The sequence below is a fragment of the Empidonax traillii genome, unplaced genomic scaffold, assembly GCF_003031625.1.
Source record: "Empidonax traillii isolate 1590-97213 ecotype Southwest subspecies unplaced genomic scaffold, ASM303162v1 scaffold361:size2146424, whole genome shotgun sequence".
Taxonomy (NCBI): Eukaryota; Metazoa; Chordata; class Aves; order Passeriformes; family Tyrannidae; genus Empidonax; species Empidonax traillii.
The window spans coordinates 1,108,561-1,129,821 of NW_020955554.1; the positions used below are offsets into that span (position 1 = coordinate 1,108,561).

At 47.3% G+C, this 21,261-nt stretch overlaps 1 protein-coding gene across 4 annotated transcripts in view; it reads right to left on the reverse strand.

Moving 5' to 3' along the window:
* ZDHHC8 (zinc finger DHHC-type containing 8) overlaps positions 1–21,261 on the reverse strand; it is a 99,474-nt gene that overhangs the window by 1,720 nt on the left and 76,493 nt on the right. For all 4 annotated transcript variants that reach the window (XM_027892668.1, XM_027892667.1, XM_027892670.1 and 1 more), the window contains 9 exons: positions 19,658–19,779; positions 15,379–15,536; positions 12,135–12,307; positions 11,359–11,461; positions 7,644–7,735; positions 5,880–6,012; positions 4,903–5,020; positions 4,065–4,174; positions 838–1,871 (listed from right to left, as the gene is read on the reverse strand). In XM_027892668.1, the coding sequence (XP_027748469.1) occupies positions 838–1,871; positions 4,065–4,174; positions 4,903–5,020; positions 5,880–6,012; positions 7,644–7,735; positions 11,359–11,461; positions 12,135–12,307; positions 15,379–15,536; positions 19,658–19,694 (1,958 nt within the window). In that variant the 5' untranslated portion in view covers positions 19,695–19,779. The remainder of the gene's footprint in view (positions 1–837; positions 1,872–4,064; positions 4,175–4,902; positions 5,021–5,879; positions 6,013–7,643; positions 7,736–11,358; positions 11,462–12,134; positions 12,308–15,378; positions 15,537–19,657; positions 19,780–21,261) is intronic.

Below are 21,261 nucleotides of genomic sequence, written 5' to 3' on the forward strand. Positions count from 1 at the left end.
AAGAACACAGTCTGTCTCCTGGAATGAGGCACAAAGGAGCTGGGGAAAGGGGAGAAGGGAAGCCATTTGTAGTGTTACTGCCAGAGAAAATGTGCCAGGTTTACAAAGCACAGAATGCTTGTGGGAGGTTTACTTCACTAGTTTATTAAGCTATTTATTTATTTATTGATCTAGGTACTTGACTTTAGGAGCTTGAGTGAAAAAGATCCTCTGCAATGTCCTCACATGTCTACCACTTTCTTTAACACCTGATGGGATGGGACCTGTAGCTATTTTGCCAGACATTGTATTCTTCATAACCTCAAAGAGCTGAACAGAATTTACAGGCTCTACCTTTTAAACAAGCACAGTGTAAAAGCAGCAACAGAATCAAGAACCAGAGACTAAGGAAAAACAAACAGCTTTTCATATCATCATCCTTCCTAGAGCAGCAGCTGACACAGCTGGGTCTCAAACAGAGGGGCAAAGGAGAGTCCACAGGTCTTTCACTGGAACAGGCTCATTTTTCAAACACACATGAAGAGGAGAAAATGGCTCTCTACCTTCTGAAAGTCAGATCTTCCAAACGATCTTTTGACAAATAATCTTTACAACTACAATTCACTGTGACTTTTACAACTGACTTGACCACCTGCAGCTCAACCTACAGCAAACGTGCAAACATTTTGTTGTGATGATGTTGCTGGGGGGGTATCACAGAACTGAGGAGCACCCACAAACCTCCCACCCTCATGGCCTACACCAAACATGTCGTCTGGGTGGTGCCTCCAGCGCGGGGCTCTGCACCTGCTCACAGGCAGATTGGCCCTGCCAGGCAGTACCTAGGGCAGTACCTACCTCTGTGCTCCCACTGCTTGCACCTCTGTGATTTCCACAGTGTTTACAAACGAGACAGCCTTCGGGCCTCCGTAGGAGGGCGACCTGGGCATCCCTGTGGGGGACGACGGGACCTGGTGGCCCGGGGATTTGTAGGAGCCATTGCTCACCCTGCCCTGCAGCGCCTGATGGGACTGCACGTTATTATTGGCTAAATCAGCTTGCAGAGAGGTTGTGGAAGTCCTTGGTGCTCTCGTCATTGCACTTGAGAGCGAAGACACCGAGGACTGCAGCATAGGGTTCCTTGTGCTAAAGCTGGTGGCAGCCATCAGGTTGTCCCTGGAGCCGTATCTGATGGCCACGCGCGGGTCCTCGGAGAGCGTGCTGACCTGCTGCAGGCTGTACGAGCTGGGCGTGTCGTAGACCCCCGAGTCTGCAAACACCGAGTCGGGGTGCGAGTGCAGGAGCTTCTCCCTCTCTTCCATCTCCTTCCTCTCCTGGATGGAGGCCATGATGGTCTTGGAGAGGTTATCGTAGCGCACCGGGGACGGGTCCCGCTGGTGCGGGGCGGGCGCCCCCAGCACGGGGCTGAAGCTCTGGGGCGGCGGGCGCTGCAGCTCGCTGCCCCGCAGGTGGCACATTTTGGCTGACAGGTACGGGGAGTGGTACCCCACAGAGCTCACTGCGGAGTGGGCCACGCACTTCCTCCCCGAGGGCGACATGGGGTTCAGCAAACTGTCATAGGAGAGGCTCCCGTTCCTGTTGGACAGGGAATTGGGAGAAAAGATGCTTTTGTAAGGGGTGGAGGCCGCCCCTTCAGACTTTATGGGATGGAGGGGCACTTTGTCTGTCCCTCTCCTGCCAGCGGATTTCAGGCTGAGGGATCGTGAATTGATGGCAAAGGAATCTATCTGCAGTGGGGAAGACTGATAGGTCTTGTGCAGGGAGCTCTTCCGGTAGCTGGGGATGTCCAAGCTGGGTTCGGACTGGTAATCAAGGCTCCTGCCATCCTCTTCTATCAAAGCCCCTTGGCTGTGTCCCTCCTGCAGGGTGATCTAAAACAGAGGTGAAGATGAGAAACAGAAGCCAATGTCATGTCAGTGACAGTGGGTGCAGGGGAAGGAAAGAGCTGGAGGTCCCTCAGATCCCAGCTATGACACAGGCTCGTGACAAGGAACCTCCTCAGTCCTGTCCAACGTGTGGATTAGCACCTCAGGAGCAAGGAGGAGCCATTCCCAGTAAGTGCTGAATAATACCGACAGTAATAGATAACTGACACTGAAAACACTCAATGAGAGACCTACACTGAGACTCAAGTCTCAGTCAAGGTAAATCAGATTGTAATCTGATAATAGTGCCCTTGGAAAAACCACTGCACGTAAGAGTTTTCTACAAATAGCTCTTGAGTTGAGGGATGTCTGGGTTTGTGTGCTGAGACAGAAATACTTCCTGCTTCATTTCAACGCACTGGGGACCAGGACACTCTTATCCACTTTACTCCCTGCTATGAATATTCAGTAATTCTGAATTTCTGGTCATAGGTCTTCAAAATTAGGCACATGAGCTTAATTAAAGCAAAGAGGCTCCTTCTCACCATTTAGGCAACAAAATGAAGCAATTTTCTCTTTTTTATTGCCTCTGCAGGAGAAAGTGGCCATATCAGAGAAGGAAACAGAGGCCATAATTTATTTATGCAATGAAAACAGATAGGACTTCACTTTGGTTTACTCTGTGAAAATTGCTTACAGTTCTGTTCACTTAAAACGCCATTCTGTGCTAAGCAAATCATTTTTGCTGTTATTTTTAAAGAAGAGTTTGCCTTAATGCACAATAAATTGGCTACACTGGCTCTGCAAACAAGAATTATTATCAGTCACATTTAATTACAAATGCAGTCAACACAGGTTGTTTTTTATCTAGTTTCTTTCAAAGGAAAACTACAAAGAAAAAGCTAAATTATAAAAATCTATTTTGTTGTGAAGTTTTTTAAAGGTTTTTTTCTCTGAGTAAGAAGACAGAGAAACATGCAAACCAGCTCCCTGACTCAGAATGCCATGGCTTACAAAGCTCCAACCTGCTAGAGGGTGCCTGTCAACAGAATATTTGGAATTGGATGTCAAGCCATTTTTCATGTAATAAAGTGAAAATGAGAGGATATTGAACTTTTAGGATACAGAAACACACTGTTGTTCTTGTGTTCCCTTTCACAAGCCAATCTTCTCTTCACTAAGTGAACAAGTCCAGAGAATAAGATTTACCATTCCTGCAGTAAGACTAACACTTGAACTTGGTGGTAGCTGGAATTCCACCATCTATCACCATCTTTTTTTTCAAAATGGGAAGCGTTCTCAAAAAGCTTTCCTCACCATTTAAGGAACATTCTCATTACAGTGTTGCTGCAGACAATTGTATTTCTCTACTGTATCTTCCTCTCCTTACTTCATTAATATTTACTCCTTCCTATCACTCCCTTCTTGCCGTTCCAGGGGTGACACTGGAGGGGCTGATGAAATTAATTTAAATTAATTTCACCCACCCGCTGGTGGGTGAACACTTGGGTATGTAGTGCAAACATACAAGTTAGACCAGTGATTTTCAAACTCCTGTTCTCCGGTCCTGGGGGCCAAGGAATATTTTCAAGAAATCCATGAGAAATACACTTCAAAACTCCCAAAAAAGAGAGAAAACTGCCGAAAATCCAGAGCTTATCTTTCCAATTCTTTGGACCTCAGTTTTCTTGGTAGGAGAAAATGATGCCAAGTGTCAGGAAGGTGGGGTTTTTCCATATAACCCAACTGTGTTGGAAAGGTGCTAAGGAAGGTCAAACATGAGAAGTCTTCCACAAATTTTAACAAAAATATCTCTTGGGATGCTTAAAAAGTTCTTTCTGTTTTGCAAGCTGACATCTTAAGGAATCAGTGAGCACGGTGACTGCTGGCTACAGGGTCTGATCCAGCCAGGCACTCAGCATGCCCAGCTCCTCTGAAGGGAATGAGAGGTGGCACCTGTGTCAGGAGGAAGCCAATGGGAGGTGACACTTGTCAGCATCTCAGGCTGAGCCCCTGGCCCAGCAGCAGCACCCGCCCCGCAGCAGGACAGCAGCAAAGCTGGCAGCTCACCGTGTTTCATGGGCAGTGTCACACCCCAGTGCCAGCTGTCCTTACACCTGACACTCACTGGGGCCCTGCAGGGCACTCACCCTCAGCTCCAGGGGCCCTGTCTGGGGCAGACACTCCCAGCTCACTCACCTGCTCGGCCGTGGCGTGGTAGTGAACTTTGGGGTTGTTGCTGAAAGCTGGTCGATACTTGTACATGGCAGGAGTGGGGGGGCTGATCAGTTTGGGTGAAAGGCCACCTTCTGCAAAAGAAAATAAAAAAAAAAAGGGCTTTCTATTAGAATGGGTGTGGCAGAAAGCTGGCATCCATCAATCCTTCCTATCCGTGGCCCTCCACAAACAATCTGCTCTGGAAAGAACAACACTTGCAGTGCTTTTATGCAGAATTCCACAAAAATCAGCGGGGCCCCTGTGAAAGCAACAGCACATTGCTGCCAGATCAGCAAGGCAATGAGAAGAAGAAATAGTATATTAAGTGGGGTGACATATTTTGGTGAGTAATAATTTTGCCTAATTCGAAATTCGAGCTCTTTGGGCTGAAATCAGCTACTAGATTTATCTGAAAGAAAAAAAAAAGTTTTTTTCATAGCATCAAAGTGTTTAGTTCACATTTTCATAAATTAAATAATTCAGTTTGCAATGCCTAAGCATTTCGTGTTAATATTTCTGATTCCTTAGATCAGAATTACATTTTTCATTTAAAAATTATCAAAAATTTAAGGAAGGGCTTAAAAGAGTTTATAAACTCTGCAAAACTGATGGAAATATCCAACCTAGGCTTGAATTAACCACTTCAAGCTGACTTTTCTCTCCCTTTCCTGCTGTTAATTCCCCTAGCTTGGAACTCCTATAAATAGAAAAAAAACTTAATCCAGGTCCCATTAATATTCTGAAAGAATACCACAAGCCTTTCAAAGAGGCTGAAGTATTTTCTTCTTAATAAAAATAAAACACTGATCACACAATATACCTTCACTGGCACCCAGCTGCCCTTTCAGCTCCGAGTACTTGCTTGGATCTCCTTTGGGTGGGAGAGGTGGTTGGCCCTCCATACTTTTATCCTCCAGACCTTCCAGGCTAATTTTAGACTGAAAATGATTAAAAACAAATCAATCATGGCATGAAACTTGGTTAAATAACAGCAAGTATGTTCTGTATCACAGAACAAGAACTACACCTGTAATGACAAGCAGGATTTAGCATCCTCTGCAGATGAGGATGGTCACATGTCAAATCAGCACTGCCATAACAAGCCAGTATAATGTTATCTGCACTCTCCTGGTCTACTTGGCATGCCAAGTACCATTATCATCTCACTACTTCATGTGTGGTACAAGACAAAGGTGTTTTCTAGCATTTTTCAGCCACTTTCCACGTAGCTCTCAGCAAGCAGCTCTCCAAAGACTGTAAGAAGTAACTACCCACAATAATCTTGCAAGCTGGCTTCTTCTGAATCCACTGCTTTCTGCAGGACTGAACAAATCCTTCTCTCCACTTCATGCCAGAAGAAACTCAAGAGAGAAGAGGAGTTAACTCAGTTCTGAGTCAATATTCCTTTCCCTGGACCACAGGTGTTCCTGCAGCCTGGAAGCTCGGAACATTCTCTGAGGTAGAAAAGCTGAGCTGGTGGTACAGGGGTTCATTCAAATTAATTTGAACATCAAGAGGTGACAACTCCTGGGACAGAAAATAAATCCTGCAAAGAACAGGCACCTCTGCCAAAAGAGGCCCAGAGGCTTTCCATTCTAGAGCTGCCTGTTACCAACAGCTCCTGGATCCAGAGCTGCTGCTGCTGAACCTGAGAATGAAGTACATGCCAAGGACTCCACTCTATCACCTTCTCCAAGAAATGCATCATCATCTCAAAGAGATTTGGCAATGACAGCCTCATTCCCAGCTGGACAATGCTCATCCCTGCCCTCCAAAGGCAGCTCCTGAAGGCCTTACCTTGCTCCTGTTGAGGTTGGCCTGGATCCCGTTGTCGCTGATCTTCACTGTGATCTGTCGCTCAGATAACTCAGGCCTGAGGAAAGGAGGCTTCACACTCACAGCCTGCTTCTTCTTGGGCTCCACCACGTACCTGATTAATTGTGCAACAGTCATCATTAAAACAAACAATCACCCAAGAACCAGGCTCACAGACAAGCAAATCTTCCTGCTCCCAGGGTACGATGGAAGAACAGGCAGAGTCCAGGTGAGCAACCTCCACTTATTTCAACAGATGTAATAACTGAACAGCAGTAAGAAGATCCACTGGGGTTTTTTTTAGTGAGCAAAAGGAGAGGATGCAGTAAAAAAGCCCAGTTTTTAAAGCAGTGGTGGACAAGAGCATGAAGAGAGCAGGAGAGGCCTATCACCAACAGAAGTGAATGAGCAGATCTTGCCCAGTTAACACAAAACATCTGCCCTGGGGTGGGAGTGCATGGCTGGGGGAATAAACCCAGCACGTGGGAGTTACCATGGAGATGATGATGTGCTGCCAGTTCTAACTTACCACAGGGTGACTGAGGCATGGTTAGTGTTCAAAATAATGGAGGTAAAAGAGGCAGACAGGTCTGGAGGAAGCAACAAATCTGAAGGGAAATGGCTGACTTTAGAGATCTAATTTTTTCCAATGACACAGAATTCTGTAAGTGAAGTTGGCCAGTGGCTGGACAATGCCAGAAGTGGATACACACACCAGCCTTCTCTGGGTTTTGTAGTGAGCAGGACATTCGAGCAGTGATGGCTCAGTGATTTCAATCTGCAGGACAGTGTGAGCGTGTCTTCACTGCTTGCTACAATTCTGTGAATAGCCATGATGGTGGTACTTACACCCCTCTCTTAATAGGAGTGTCTCACAGCTTCTTAATATCTGGCTCTTCTAATGCATCTTAACCTGATTTTCACGTTTTGATAAGTCTGAGAAGCAGCTACTCCAGTGTCTTTACATTAACACATATAACAATCCTTTAGGACTTACCTGTTGCATAATAAAGGGGGAAAATAAAGGCAGATAACAGTGTCAGGGTCTGGAACTGCTCAATACCCTAGAAAGGCTCAAATCAGTCTGGCAGTATTAAGATTATTAACATGTTTGCAGGCTGGACAGCTCAGCACCTCGGATATTTATAGTCCATCTGATCTACTGCATTAAGATCCTGATTTCAAAATGTGAAACGATAAATCCATTTCCCCAAAAATAGAAAGCCATAAATAAAATCCCAAGTTCCACGATGTAGACCTCATCGATAACCTGCTTGATGGTAATGAAAGTGCCAGTGAGACTGAAAACCACAGCAGACTTAAATTAGATGTAAGTCTGAAGGAGAAAGGCTGATTTTAGCTTCCTTCCTTTTCTCCAGCAGGCTGGACTTGGACTGCACAGTGTAAGACGTCGTGTGGGGAATATGATAACATATGGAAACCTACCTTGTTACTGATATCCACTGGATAAACGTTGTTAAAGACAAGGATATCACTCTTGACATGCTCATTCCAAATAAGTATTTCTGGGATAAGGGTTGTGAATTACACGAAGAAAGCTTGGACAGGTCACAGCTGTGCAAAGAGGGAAGAGCCACCACAGAGCTCCCCTTCGGGAGTCTTTTGCTTTACTCTCCTCATTTCATCAGTGATCTTTGGCTTGTGAGCCCAACCAAGCACATTTTCTTCCTCTGTCCCAACAGCTACTCCCCCTCCCTCAGTCCCAGCTGGCAGTGTTGCTCTCACCTGGGAGCCAGGGGGCTGCAGAGCACGTGTTCCACGTTCCCACAGCATCCCCGCGTGAAGGGATTCACTCCCCCGCGGAATTTACCGGTCACCTGCAAACACAGCCAGGACACTGCTCAAACCTCTGGTCATGTAACAGTCCTCATCCAACCCTCAGAAAGCCAGGAACAAGTCTGCCTTGCTCTGCCCCTTCTGTCCTTCCCAACCGGACCACGTTACTTTGAATGCTGCCCTTCCTCTCTCCAGCTCCAGCACATCACCTCCATCAGCTAATCCCAACCAGGAGGCATCAACCCAAGACCCCTCCCCAAAGGACAGGGTGCTCTGTGGGACTGGGTTTCCAAGTGCTCTCCTCGCTGCCCCTGTGCTGGATTGGTGCCTGCTGTCAGCCACACACCCTGTTTTGGGTCCTTTCATTCCCGTCCCTTCCTCTCCTCTGCCTTGGCAAGTCCTCTGCAAACCACCAGGAATGTCAAATCCAGCTTGTAGTGCTGGATGAGAGCAATGTTTCCTCCCCATCAGATCCCACCCCTGGCAGCAATCAGTACAAACCACTGCTTTGTGCAGGAGGGTGGCAGGAACTCGCTGGTGATTCCCACGTTTGCTTGGAAATGAGCAGGTTTAATAAAAGCCAAGGCTCGTTAGACTGGGGGGATCCATTCAGGGCTTCAAAAGCATCATAAAGAGTTGGGACTCTACACACTGATATTTGACAGTAACCATCTGGGGATAAACACCAATAAAGCCAGGGAGATTACAGTGGTTGCCTCTAAAAGCATCACTGTTGCTGTTCACAAGTAAGGCATTTTAATCAGCTCGAAGTTCTGATGTAGCAACAAGTTCACAGAGTACCAGAAATACCTCAATTACTTTCACATAAAATAACAACAATTAAATGACTTTGCAATATATTATGCTGGCACTGTTGATAGAACATAAAAGTCTTTAAAAGGCCAAGAGAGAGACGCTGGAAGTTCTGGGAGTTGGAAGAGTAACCCGATGACTAAAACATGGGCTGTTTGGCACATCTGCATCCAATCCTGGGCTGAGCTGAATCGTGCCAGATGCTGGCAAAGCATTTCATCTCTCTGTGCCCATTTTCTCAAACACAATATGAAAATAAAATTTCTCTAACTCACAGATTACAGTACTAATTATATCAATTTGGTTTCTAAAGTAGTTTGAAACCCACTGATAGAAAGCAGTCTCAGAAGGAAGGATATTTATTTACTCTATTCAGAAACTAAAAATAGCAGGATATAAGCAGATGTTGGGCTATGGGTTATTTTGATTCCATAAAAGAATTTCAGAGGCATTCAGAAAGCTCACAAACATCTAAACTCAGCCACTATGCACTTTGAAATCACAGTCTGCTACTACGAGCGCTCAGAACAAACCATGGAATGAACAAACACTGAAAATTTGCAGCAAAACCCCAAAAATGTCTGTACCACTGGCCTATAAAATGTACTGGGAAAAGAGGACAAGAGAAACGGAGCATACTGCAGCTGGAAAGCTGACAACAAATAACTACCAGTGCAAGAAAAGAGAATCAACACTGACTGCAGGAAAAAAAGTGAATGTTTCAGAAGAACAGCAAATCCAGGAGCAGATCTCCTAGCCCTCACTCCTGGTCTGGTGCTCTAATTACTCAGATAGACTTCCTTTGAAAGGGACCTGAAGGCTGGGAACATCCATCTCCCAGTTACAGATTGCCACCACACAGGACTAAACAGAAATTCAGACCAGATTATATTTAATTTTCAGAATGGCACAGGAAGATAAATTAAATCTCAAGTGGTTTGGTAGCTCAGGAAACCAATCCAAGCCAGGATACATTTTCCAGCAGTTACTTCAATCGAGTTAAACGAGAAATTCTCAACCTTCCCAAATGTTAGTGCAGCCACAAAGACAAGAAGTTAAATTTTACTTCTCTTAAATTTTTCCTTCTTCCTCAACCTAAAATTTTCATCTCTGCACAAAGACAAGCCTAAGGCAAACCACGGTTTGGGCCGTGAAACCAAACTGCCCTGAGTTTCCTGCTACTATTGTAAGCACTACCAAGCCTAATCCTTGGCCAAAATGAGTTTGGAAATGAAGAGCAGATGATTCTGAGCAGCACAGCGAGAGGCATTTGGAGATGACAGCTATGGAGGCCTGCTTTGTTAAAAGGCCATGTTAGGCAACTGTTCAGGATGACTTCAGACTCCTTGCTGATGTAAACCTCCCACACTACTGTGGATAAGAGTTTATTGTCTCCTGTGGGACAGCAGACAATGCCAGCTCAGTTTGGGAAGGGCTGGCTCAGACAGATTCCTCAGTGGCAGCCCCACAGCTCCCCAGGCAGGGAGCCAGCACCCCCAGGGCTGCCAGAACAGCTCAGGGGGAGCTGCAGAGCACCCATGGGTGCAAGGGCAGCAAAAACACACCTGGGAAAGAAACAAACCACATGGGGAAAGAAGTGAGGGGCAAAAGAGGCCAAAAAAGCCCAGATGGGCTGAAGAGCTGTGTGCAGCTGGCAGGCACTGCCTGCCCCAGTGCCAGGGGTGCTCCCTGCCCTCAGCAATGGCAGGGACGTGCCAGGGGTGCTCCCTACCCTCAGGAACGGCAGGGATGTGCCAGGGGTGCTCCCTGCCCTCAGCAATGGCAGGGATGTGCCAGGGGTGCTCCCTGCCCTCAGGAACGGCAGGGATGTGCCAGGGGTGCTCCCTACCCTCAGCAATGGCAGGGACGTGCCAGGGGTGCTCCCTGCCCTCAGCAATGGCAGGGACGTGCCAGGGGTGCTCCCTGCCCTCAGCAATGGCAGGGATGTGCCAGGGGTGCTCCCTGCCCTCAGGAACGGCAGGGATGTGCCAGGGGTGCTCCCTACCCTCAGCAATGGCAGGGACGTGCCAGGGGTGCTCCCTGCCCTCAGCAATGGCAGGGATGTGCCAGGGGTGCTCCCTGCCCTCAGGAACGGCAGGGATGTGCCAGGGGTGCTCCCTACCCTCAGCAATGGCAGGGACGTGCCACTGATGCCACCACTGGGTCTCTGTCACCCACACCGTGCTGTCCACGTGCACATGGACGTGGCTCTGGGTCACCACACAGGGGCTGTGCTCTGGGGACACTGGAGTGACTGCAGGGGCACTCGAGTTTCACAGCTCTTGGCACAGGATACCGAGCTGGTACTTGGTCTGGAGAGGCAAAACAAGCTGGGTGACATCACAGCGTGTGTGAGTGTGAGTGTGTGCTCACACACACGGCAACAAGAGACAAAGAGCTAACTCAGACCTCATTATGTGCAGTGTGGGCTTGCTGGGGGAGTTCAAAATATCAGGAGACAGGGCAAAGGCATGATTTAATCTTTTCCTTTCTTTCTTTCACTCAGTCTCATGGATTGTTCAGTCTGACTCATAAAGTTTGAACTTCTGGGGTTGATGGTATTCACCACATAAAACCTATTTCAATGCCATGAGTAGATTTTAAATGATAAATAAGCCTGGGATGATTCTCTGTGGCTAGAAAGGGGAAATCTTTGCCTGCAGTGCTTTAAAAAAAGAAATCTGAAAATAAAAAAAAAATTGGCAATCTTCCTAGAACTTCACAAAAGCTCCAGTAAGAGTGTTACTGCTAAGATTTGGGTCATTTTTCTGCTTTACCCAAGCTGACTTGCTGACTTTCCTCCCCAGCTCTCCCCCTCAGCCTCAGACACAGAGAAGGGATTGCTCCTTACCTGCTCATTGGTTGTGCGCCCTCGGGCCACCAGAACGATGTGGAAGCCAGTGAGGCCAATGACTGGAATGAAGAACAGCCCAGCCACACACATGACAGCCATCCTGCACCAGGAGTTAAAGAAACCAGCACTGAGGGGAGAAGAGGCTGGGGAAGACAGAGAGGAAAAGGGGGAAAACAATCTTGGAAACAGGGAGAGTGTCGGAGAGTCACAGAATGGTGTGGGTTGGAAGGGACCTTAAAGATGATTTCATTCCACCCCCTGCCCTGGGCAGGGACACCTTCCACCAGCCCAGGCTGCTCCAAGCCCCGTCCAGCCTGGCCTTGGACACTCCCAGGGATGGGGCATTCACAGTTTCTCTTGGCAAGCTGTTCCAGTGCCTCATCACCCTCATGGTGAAGAATTCCTTCCTCATATCTGATCCACGCCTGCTCTCCTGCGGTTTAAAGCCCCTTGTCCTGCCACTCCAGGCCCTTGCCCCAGGTCCCTCCCCAGCTCTCCTGTAGCCCCTTTAAGCACTGAAAGAGTCTCTGAGGTTTCCCCAGGGCCTTCTCTTCTCCAGGCTGGACAACACCAACTCTCTCAGCCTGCCTTTACAGCAGAGGTGCTCCAGAGTACAATGGGTCCAGAGGCAAAGCTGCACTGGGCATTGACAGGGGAGGAGCAGGGGGGGATCAGGAGAGGCCCCAGCAGCTCCAGGAGGGCAAATCCTCAGATTCTTTCTGTCCCATTTTCCTCAGTCGCCGTGAGTCCTGGAAGAGCGAAAGGAAGGATACGTGATGGTGGTGTGGGCTGCTCCCAGCCTTTCCAGGTGGTTCAGCACGAAGATGAGCCCAAAGGTGAACACTCCCACCATGTGAGTGCTCAGGGACAGCAAGAAGAGGAAAAAATAGCGGTAGTTCCTCCGTCCTATGCAGTTGTTGACCCATGGGCAGTGATGGTCAAAGTCCTTGTAAAGAAAGGGAGACACAGGGAAAAAGATCCAAACAGTCTTAGAGCTGAATCTAAACCACTGTCATGTAAAACTACATCAGACTAGTTCTGCAGCTTTACAAAATGCTTGACTATCTTTGTAAGACTCTTTTTAGGACCAAGCTGTTTCTCTGTCAATGAATGGAGAGGTACTTGAGTGTTTACAGGGTTTGAAGAGGGGATATATAAAAAAAAGGACAGTCTATTTATCTGCTAGCAGCAGAAGCCCTAATTTTTTATCATCCTCAGCATGAGTCAGACACAATGAAGTTCTTACAACCTGGAATGGTCTGAAGGTGCAATACTGCTGCAGAATTCCCTGCCCCACAGTTCAGTATTTATGTACCACTGAATTAATCCACTCTGAACAATGGCCAACGCCAAATACACCTTTTTACCAAGCAGGTAAAGTTCTGCACAGGTTCATTGACAGTTATGAACCCAAACCTGACTATTTGTCTCAGTCAAAAGACCAAAGTCAGATGCCTTTTAAGAGGAGATTTAATAATGAGGGTAAGCCAGAGACACCTTTCAGGGGCCTTTACAGAGTTTTGTAAGTGTGTAAATCCACTGTCTTCAATGGGATTATTCTTGACGTGAGGACAAGATCAGGAGCAAGAAATAAACCCTTCTTAGCTCTGATATTCCCCACTCGGTGCACACTGAGAGAACTGTTTATTCTCTGCTTTGTGGCACTGCTGTTTTTAAACACTGCTCAGTGACAGTTTGATAGTTCTAAGTTTTGCTCAATGTATTTACCAAAAATTTACAAAATACAAGAAAATGGATTAGAGCTTTCTCAAAGCACATTAAAAAACAACGGGGGCAATTTAATAAAGATCATTTCAGGCTGTATCTGAAATGCTGACATAACTTCAGTCTATTATGCAAATCTGGTTGTATGCAGCCCAAAATACCTATGGATTATGAAACTGTAAGTACCCACTGCAAACATTTCAGTGAAGAAAACAAAAATCTGACTACTTTCGTCACAAAGCCTAAAGCCTGCTGTTACCAGAGGGACCCAAAAATGGATCTAACTGCTTTTATTTCTGCAAATGTTGCCTGCTTTTGTTGTTTATGCGTTTTTATCAGGTTGGTTCAAAAGTTTTATATTTGGGAAAAGAATTTTTTATTGCACGTTCTAGGCTGAAAGTGAAACCACGAGAATTACAACCCTGAGTGGGTTCCACAGGAACATCAGCAGAGAGGCTCCTGTTACTGTCTCAATGCTGGCCTAAAATAGACAGGTGAGTGGGAAAGAAGCATCACAAGAATCAATAAAACATGCTGTTTGAGACCATGATTTATTGATTCTGAAGTCATTAATGCCTTTTGCCTATATTCCTCCCCAGCAAGTCATAATTTAATTACAAGCAGAGCTTCTTACTTGTGCCCCAGAATAGCAGGGAATGTTCAACTGACCTGCCTATCAATAGAACTTCTGGAGAGCTACCCAGAGTCACCTTGCCTTCTGCTGCTTTCTGCAGGTTCCCTTTGGGCTCTCTCCCACGTTCACTGCTGCTGCAGAACTGGCTCCAGGGAGGCTTTATGGCAGCAGGAAACTTCAGTGTTTTTACCACTAGGTTTTGAGCAATCTTTTCCTCAGAAAATGAATTTGTTGAAAAAGTATTTTTATGCTGAGCCACTGGGGAAGGCAGAGGAAAGAAATTCCGTGGGACAACTGAGAATTCACCATCACCTAAACAATCCTCAGGATCTAGAATTACTGAGAACATATCTGGTTTAAAAACAGGAATATATGATTCAAGTTTTCTACAAAAAATCCAATTCAACAATTCACAGCAGTCTAAACAAATTGTGTGTCACCACTCATGAATAGCTGTGGCCATTCCCCTCTGCCCAGGGACCTTGGCAGCCCTTCCTCTCAGGCTTCTGGAATCCCACATCCTTCCAAAGCCTCCCAAAGCAGGCCAGCCTTGTCCTATTTATCGATGGTTACCAGGCACAGCACTGCCCCCAGATAATTATAACTTAGATATATATTGCCCTGGAGGAGAAAATGACTGACACAAGATAAACCCAGGCAGCCTTTCTCTCCCATGGAACTGTGCTGCTTTCTTTGGGGCTATTCCCCTGCTCGTGGAAAAGAGGATTAGGACAAAGGTAGTGTATACAGCATTCCAGCTGACTCGGGTACTTTTTCCTTCTCTGATTAGTAATTCCTTTCATTTTAATGGCACAGCTGAATATATTTTAGACATATTAAAGATTTCATCTTTCTATGTTAAAAAAAAAAAATAGACCTTGCAGCAGAAATGATCCTTAAGAAGTGAAATTTTTAGCTCAGCAATAAAAAGGGTCCCCTGGCAATGCACTGCAGTGAGGACAGTGCTCTGTACTTACATGTTGGGAGATCTCTGTAGCCCAAAAGCACATTTACTGTTCAGGGGTTGTTTTTTAAAAATCCCTGTGACTCACCAAGACCTTAAGGGTATTGAGAATCATAAAAGTCCCATAATTCACAGCAACCAACATGAGAAACATGAATGAGTTCACACTCTGAGCTGGGGTGTTGAAACAATGGGTCCCTTCCAGGGACTGGAGAGCCACTCCCTGAATCCTGAGTTTGGTGTTCCTAAAGCTCACATGCCACTCTTGCTTGTGACCACTAATGCAGTCACCAGTTTGCTCCAGTGAAACGATGAGCCCCGAGCTCACACACACCACATTACAGTGGTTCACCCTGACCTTCCTGTTCCCCTGAGCTCTGCACTGACTCTCCCACTCACCCCTTGTTTACATTCACAATCCCACAGATGCTTCAAGGAGGACAGAGCCAGCACTAGAACTGTTTGTTCTGATTCCCCCTGGTGCCAGAGCTGCCATCGAGCTGGGAGTGCAGCATCACTGATAAAGCTGTGAGTGCAGCATCACTGATCGAGCTGGGAGTGCAGCATCACCCAGGGCTGCTCCAAAGGGCACTCCCAGGGGCAGTCCAGCAACAGGGCCACAGCTGTGACCTCCAGGAGCTGAGCCCCTGGGGGAAGGCCCAGCTGCAGGGCCAGCCCAGGGTGCCGGTGTTACCTCCACGCAGTTGTCACAGACGCTGCAGTGGGAGCAGCGGGGCGGGCGGTAGAAGTGGCAGGTCGCACACCACTTCATCCGTACTTGGATCCCTTTGATCTCCACGTTCTTGTAGAGCGGCGCTCGGAAGTCGTCGTCCTTGTCCTCATCTTCATCTGCTGCTCAACGCAAAGCTGAGAGTTAGTGGCAGTAAAAGAGAGCAAAGAGAAAAGAGCCAGTCCTGTCAGTGCCTTGGGTGCAGGGGCACCGCACGTGCTCTTGGGCTCGTCAGACAAACCCCAGAGTGGTGGAGTGAGGGGCTGTCAGAACACTCCAGGGATCAGGGCTCGCCTCCCAAGGGGTCTGGGCAGCCTGACCACCAGTCTCTGGACAGAGAAAGGTGTCTGAGCCCTGTCTTTGCCAGCATTTACAACCTGAATGAGTAAGATGGGGTGCAGCAGAGTCAAGGAGGGGACAGAAATCACCCCAGCCCTGGTTGTGGGAAGTTCTGCTGCATCCATTTGGGATTAATTCAATGCCAACCTACGTGCCAGCTCATCAGCACATAATGTGAAATGAATTACAGAGGCAAATATTAGAAGAATGTTGTGCTGGCTCAAACCCCCCAAAATCAACCCAGATGAGCCTCAGTCATCCCAAAGACCTGTTGTTCCAGGGAGTCTGAGGGCACAGTGGGATAACCACGTGCCTATGGAAAAGTCCTTGCATCAGAGTTTCCCCCTCACAGCATGGCCTGTGCTCACCTCTACCCTGCCCACTGGAACACTCTGCTCTTGCTTTAGGAACAGCAGCTGGGGAGATACCACCTCTCAAAGGCAGCACAGTTTACTGACCTGAGCACTGGCACTCACAAGTCCTCTATTCTGATTTCTCCCCTGTGGCCCTGAGCTACTCCTTTAGCCTCTCTTGGCCATCAGTAAGATGAGGATGACACTGTGACAGTCACCTCAGGAGGGACAATGCAGAGGGCACGTGGTTTATCATCTCAGCTAAGCACTGCCCTGCTTAAGAAAAGAGTCCATTGAAAAAGAAATGCACAAAATAAAAGTTAGTCTGTAATAGACAAACACTGGGAAGAAGAGAAAAAAAATATGAGAATGATGTTCATGAGAGCTCATCTTTTATTTTAGATCCCTGTGATCTTTATTTGTTTCCTCTTGACAGAGAAAATCTAAGAAGCTCACTTCTATTTAACACCTGGTTAAACATCACAGAGCAGCTGGCATTGGTTGACTGGCTCCAAATTAGGTGGAATTTGATAATATTGTCCCAGCGGGGCATCAATTACTGTCACTCAGGTCTATATTAAATCTTCTCTAGATGTGTTATCATGATCCAATTTCCACTGACTTCAGAGGGAATTTCTGCCTTCCCTTGGACGAGCCTGGGCCCTGGCTCAGCTGCAGTATTTATCTTGCAGGAGTATTCTCTGGATTAAGGTTTGTGTGTGGAAGCAGAGTGCAGTCCTGGCACCATTCCCTATAATTTTCCTTCCTAACCAGGCAGTGGGACTGGGAGAGAGCTAGACTCTAAATCCCTGAGGCACTGCTATAAATACAGTCTGTAGGTTCTTCAGTACCATTATAAACCTACCCATGCTGTGTAATACATGTGGGCAGATGAAAACAAGACATTGGAACAGTCAAACCATTTAAGCTCTTGTAAAAAAACCTGAGTATTTAGACAGACAAAAAGTCTGTACATTAAATATACCTACGTGCACTCAAACACGTTGCTCCTGCAGGATCCACACACACTGCAAGAGTTTGTATGAAACACATCAAAAATACTGAAAGTCACTTTGTAGCTGGGATAATTAGCCAGCACTGAACATTGCCAGTCTCGACCTAGACTGCAAATCAGATTTTTCAGGGCAGCTGAAAATTTCAGTCACTTAACACTTCCTTTCCTTCTCATTCATTTGGGTGTATGACCAGCAATTCACTCACACAGAGCCAGTCCTGATTCACACCAGAGACATTCAGAGAGCCACCAAACGGAGAAAACATTCCAAGATGAGTAGTGGCTCTGGGAGTTTGGTTGAGGCCCTCTTCAACAAGCTGGGTCTCCACAACCCAAGTTCTATCATTTCCCCCACAGGCCAAGCTCTACCTGCAGAGAACCTGCAAGCTGATCCCATGTAGTCAGAAACGGGCTTATTTCCAGTTTTCAGTGACCTGAGCAGAGGAATGCACTGACAGAGGAATGTATCTTTACTGCACAGGTTCTCGTACTCGGATCCACCGACACAGAGCAGACATATCTCATGTTTTTATAACATATCTGAGGGTTTTTGGTGGCTTCCCTAAAGGAATCCTGGGATTTCATTACAATCTCAGCTTTTGTATTGCTTGTTTGCCGTTTTGAAGTAAATTCCTCACTATTAGAAATGTGCTAAGAAGTTTGAAAACCAAGAAGACTGAACCTAATTTCAAAACCAGAAAGCAACTCGAGTGGTTGCACATCCATTTTAAATGACTCCTACAACTCCTGCCCTCCTTGCACTGGCAGCCCTGCGGGCATTGGGGGTGCTGAGAAGCTTTTTTCACATGCACACTTGTGATCTGAAATAACATCTTCTCCTCTTTCCTCCCAGCACTGGTATTTACAGTCTTCTCCATCTTTTTCCCTATCAGTTTGCTTCCTTCACACATCTGAACTCCTACTCCATCGCTTTCTTCCAGGATGAACTCACCCCTCTCCCTGTCCTTTCCCCACTCCCCTGGTTCCAGCATCTTCCATTCACAGCACAGGGACAAAAGGCCTCAGCTGAAGAGAAGGAGCCAGAAGAGCTGAGCTCCAGCAGCTCCTTCTCCTCCTGCTTTGCTCCTGATCCCTTGTGTAAAGCAGGTGGCAGGGAGGGAAGGTGATGAGGGAGTTTCTATTTGATTTCCCCCGGCGTTCCTGCTTTAAACACAAGGTCCAAAATGAAGACCTTTTTGGTAAAAGGGAGCTGGAGAAGTGCAAAGGAAGTTATGAATGGACAACACTCAGCACTGATCACTCCCAGGGCAGGGGGATGTCTGGCTGCAGGCTCTGCTCTGCCCTGCACAGAGATCCTCACACTGAGATTTTCAGAACTGAACACCTTTGTTTAATCTTTCCTCCTACCAAAGGCAAAGAGCACCGATGCCTTTAACAACCTCACATCTCACACAGGTTTAATTAACACCTGCTATCTCTGCTGAGACAAAGAAACTAAAAAGTCCAGGAAACTCCTTAAAAGCTCTGTGTGCTTGAGTTCTTTTCAAATTCACTGCATTTGTACCTTTAAGCACCTATACACTGAACAAGTCGATCTTGCACAAGTGACTGAATCTTGCCTTTGCCTGAGTTTGCCCTTACATGCAATTATTTGCTTAACTGGAGTACTGCAACACTTAATCAGGGGTTCTGAAGCTTCAGCTGAATGGAATGGCAGACAGATGCTTATCATTGGACCCTGCTACCTGGTGAAAGTGGCACTGGCTATTCAGGCAAGCCAGCAGGACAAGTGCCTTCTTCTTGTCAGGCAGCAATTCAAAACAGATACTGAATTCAGTGAATAGAGGTAAAAAAGCACAGTTTGCAGACAGCACAGACCCACTGGTTTAGAAAGACTGCCTAGAGCAGTCTCTGCTGCAAACTGGATGTGAATAATTATTGGAGGACAGATAAAATGAGGTGATAATTCTCTCATTAGGACGTGTTAAAAGAGATAGCTGCACTGTGGCTCCCACTACAAAAGCCAAGCGATCTTTATCCGATTTAATCAGCTGTGAATCAGTACTAATTTAAGCAGGAATATATTTCTAAATGTATGCATTTTTAGACACTCTAAAGCAAGCCTTAATCATTATCTTTTTCAGTGCTCAGTACTTTTGCATTTCTTTTAAGGTCTTCTGGAAAGTCTGCTTTGAAGGAAGTTTGGCCTCTCCCCTCTGCCATGCTCTGCTGCCTGTTGAGAAGACAGTGATTTAATCCACTGTGCCAGCGTGACAGGGGATAGCAATCACAATCACATCACTCAGGGGAGCTACTCAAGGACAACCATCCCATGCAACCCTGTGCCAGTCTGAGCCAGAGCAGGGACAGCTGACACCCCTGAGCTCAGAGGAGTTGGAGGGTGCCCAGCACTGCCCTGCCATCCCAGCTCTGCTGCCAGCCCAGATAACACACAAACTCTACGGGAAAACAAAGGGGGATTGGTGAGCAACTCGTGTGTTTGGAGAGCTGGCACCTCCTCTGGCTTGGATTATCAAACCCACCCCTCACACCCCCCAGTGCCATCCTGTGTTACCTCGGGGGAATACTCCAGGGTCCATGAAGGTTGCCATGCTGAAGTTTGCCAGTACAAACAAGAACACGAGCCCATTGTATACTGGGATGGCTGGGGAGATGGCTTTTGTCAACCAGGGGCACCTGTGGAGAAGAAAAGTTTGGGGTAAGGGCTGTTCCAGCTGTCCAGCAGCTCTGCCACCCCCCAGCCCCGCACAGAGAACTCCTGTGGGGCCCTCCCCACAGCCACGCAGCGAGGCTGAACGTGCAGTGGCACAGAAATTCCACAGAGCCACTTCCAGAGCTCAGGGCAGCCCCCTCTGTGAAGCTGCCTTGTTCAGAGCACAGAGAGCACCCCCTGTTCCTGGCACTCACGGGCCTTTCCCACCCCACTGCCTTCTTGGCAACCTGTGGAAAATCCACCCCATTGTTGCATTTCCGTCCCCTTCTCTCCAGCCTTGTTGCAGTTGGTGTTCCAATTTCCACCAGGGTAAAGCAGAACAGGATTCAAAGCACTGGTCCCCAGAGCAGGGGCAAAGAGAATCACACTCGCTTCTCACTCAGCTTCCATGGCTGGTTTGCAACACTCACAACCAACACTACAAACCCTCTCCTTGGGGGAAAGCCCTGTCAGACCAAGCAGGGGCTTTGCAGCTCTCAGCAGAATACAAAAATGCAGTATCAAAACGCAAGTGGATGGCATCCCCCACATGAAGAATACTCAGAAACACCAGGAAGACCTTCCTTTAGCACAAATCCTACCCTGACCCCATATCCTGGATCGTATTTTGCCTGAATTACATCCCCAGCTGAACCTGGTTGTCTGCCAGGCTGACGTCTGCGGGAAGAAGGAAACAAAAACAACAACAAACAAGCAGCCTTTTTCCAGCTCTAATTCTCACTGGGCCTGCTACCGATGGGCTGCTGTGAACAGCTGAGAACAGCGTTAATGACCTTGAGGGGACACTGTAAACGTGCTCCTGTGGCCACTGCTAGGGGGGCAGCACATTTTCTTCTCCCATTTCTTTGTGAGCAGACAGGAAAAGATTGTTTTGCCCTCCCCTTCTCTTCATAGCCGGGCCTTTAACACTGAGCTGCTGCAAACTGCTTCTAGAAGCACCTTTCCTCGTGTGTGCTTCAATCAGCACGACCTGCAGGGAGGAAAGATGGACAAGTCCTGCCCAGGGTGAACGGGCTGCGAAGCCAAGAGTAAGACAAGGCTGTGGCCCGGCCAAAGCTCCAGGCTCAGCAGGGGAGAAGGCAAAACCAAATCATCTACAGACAGCTGGACACCACGAGGAACCCTCAGACCCTGTCCCAGAGGTGGAATTCCAACCAGCAGCCAGGTCCTGCTGCCACGCCCCATGTCCCTCACAGCAGCTGCCAGGGACTGCAAACCAAAGCAAGGCAGAAGTTTCTCACTTGCCAGGGAATGTGCTGCAGTGACCTTGCCAAGCACTGTCACCAACAACAGCTTCTGCCACATCCTTCCCAGGAAAGCAAAATAAAGCACTTACAGAATCAATTCTACTCAGGGAAGGGTTCTTCCCTCTAAATTATAGTAAAATTAGATTCAGTAATGGGCATGACTGACTTAATTTCTTCCCTTGAAGAAACTGCCTACAC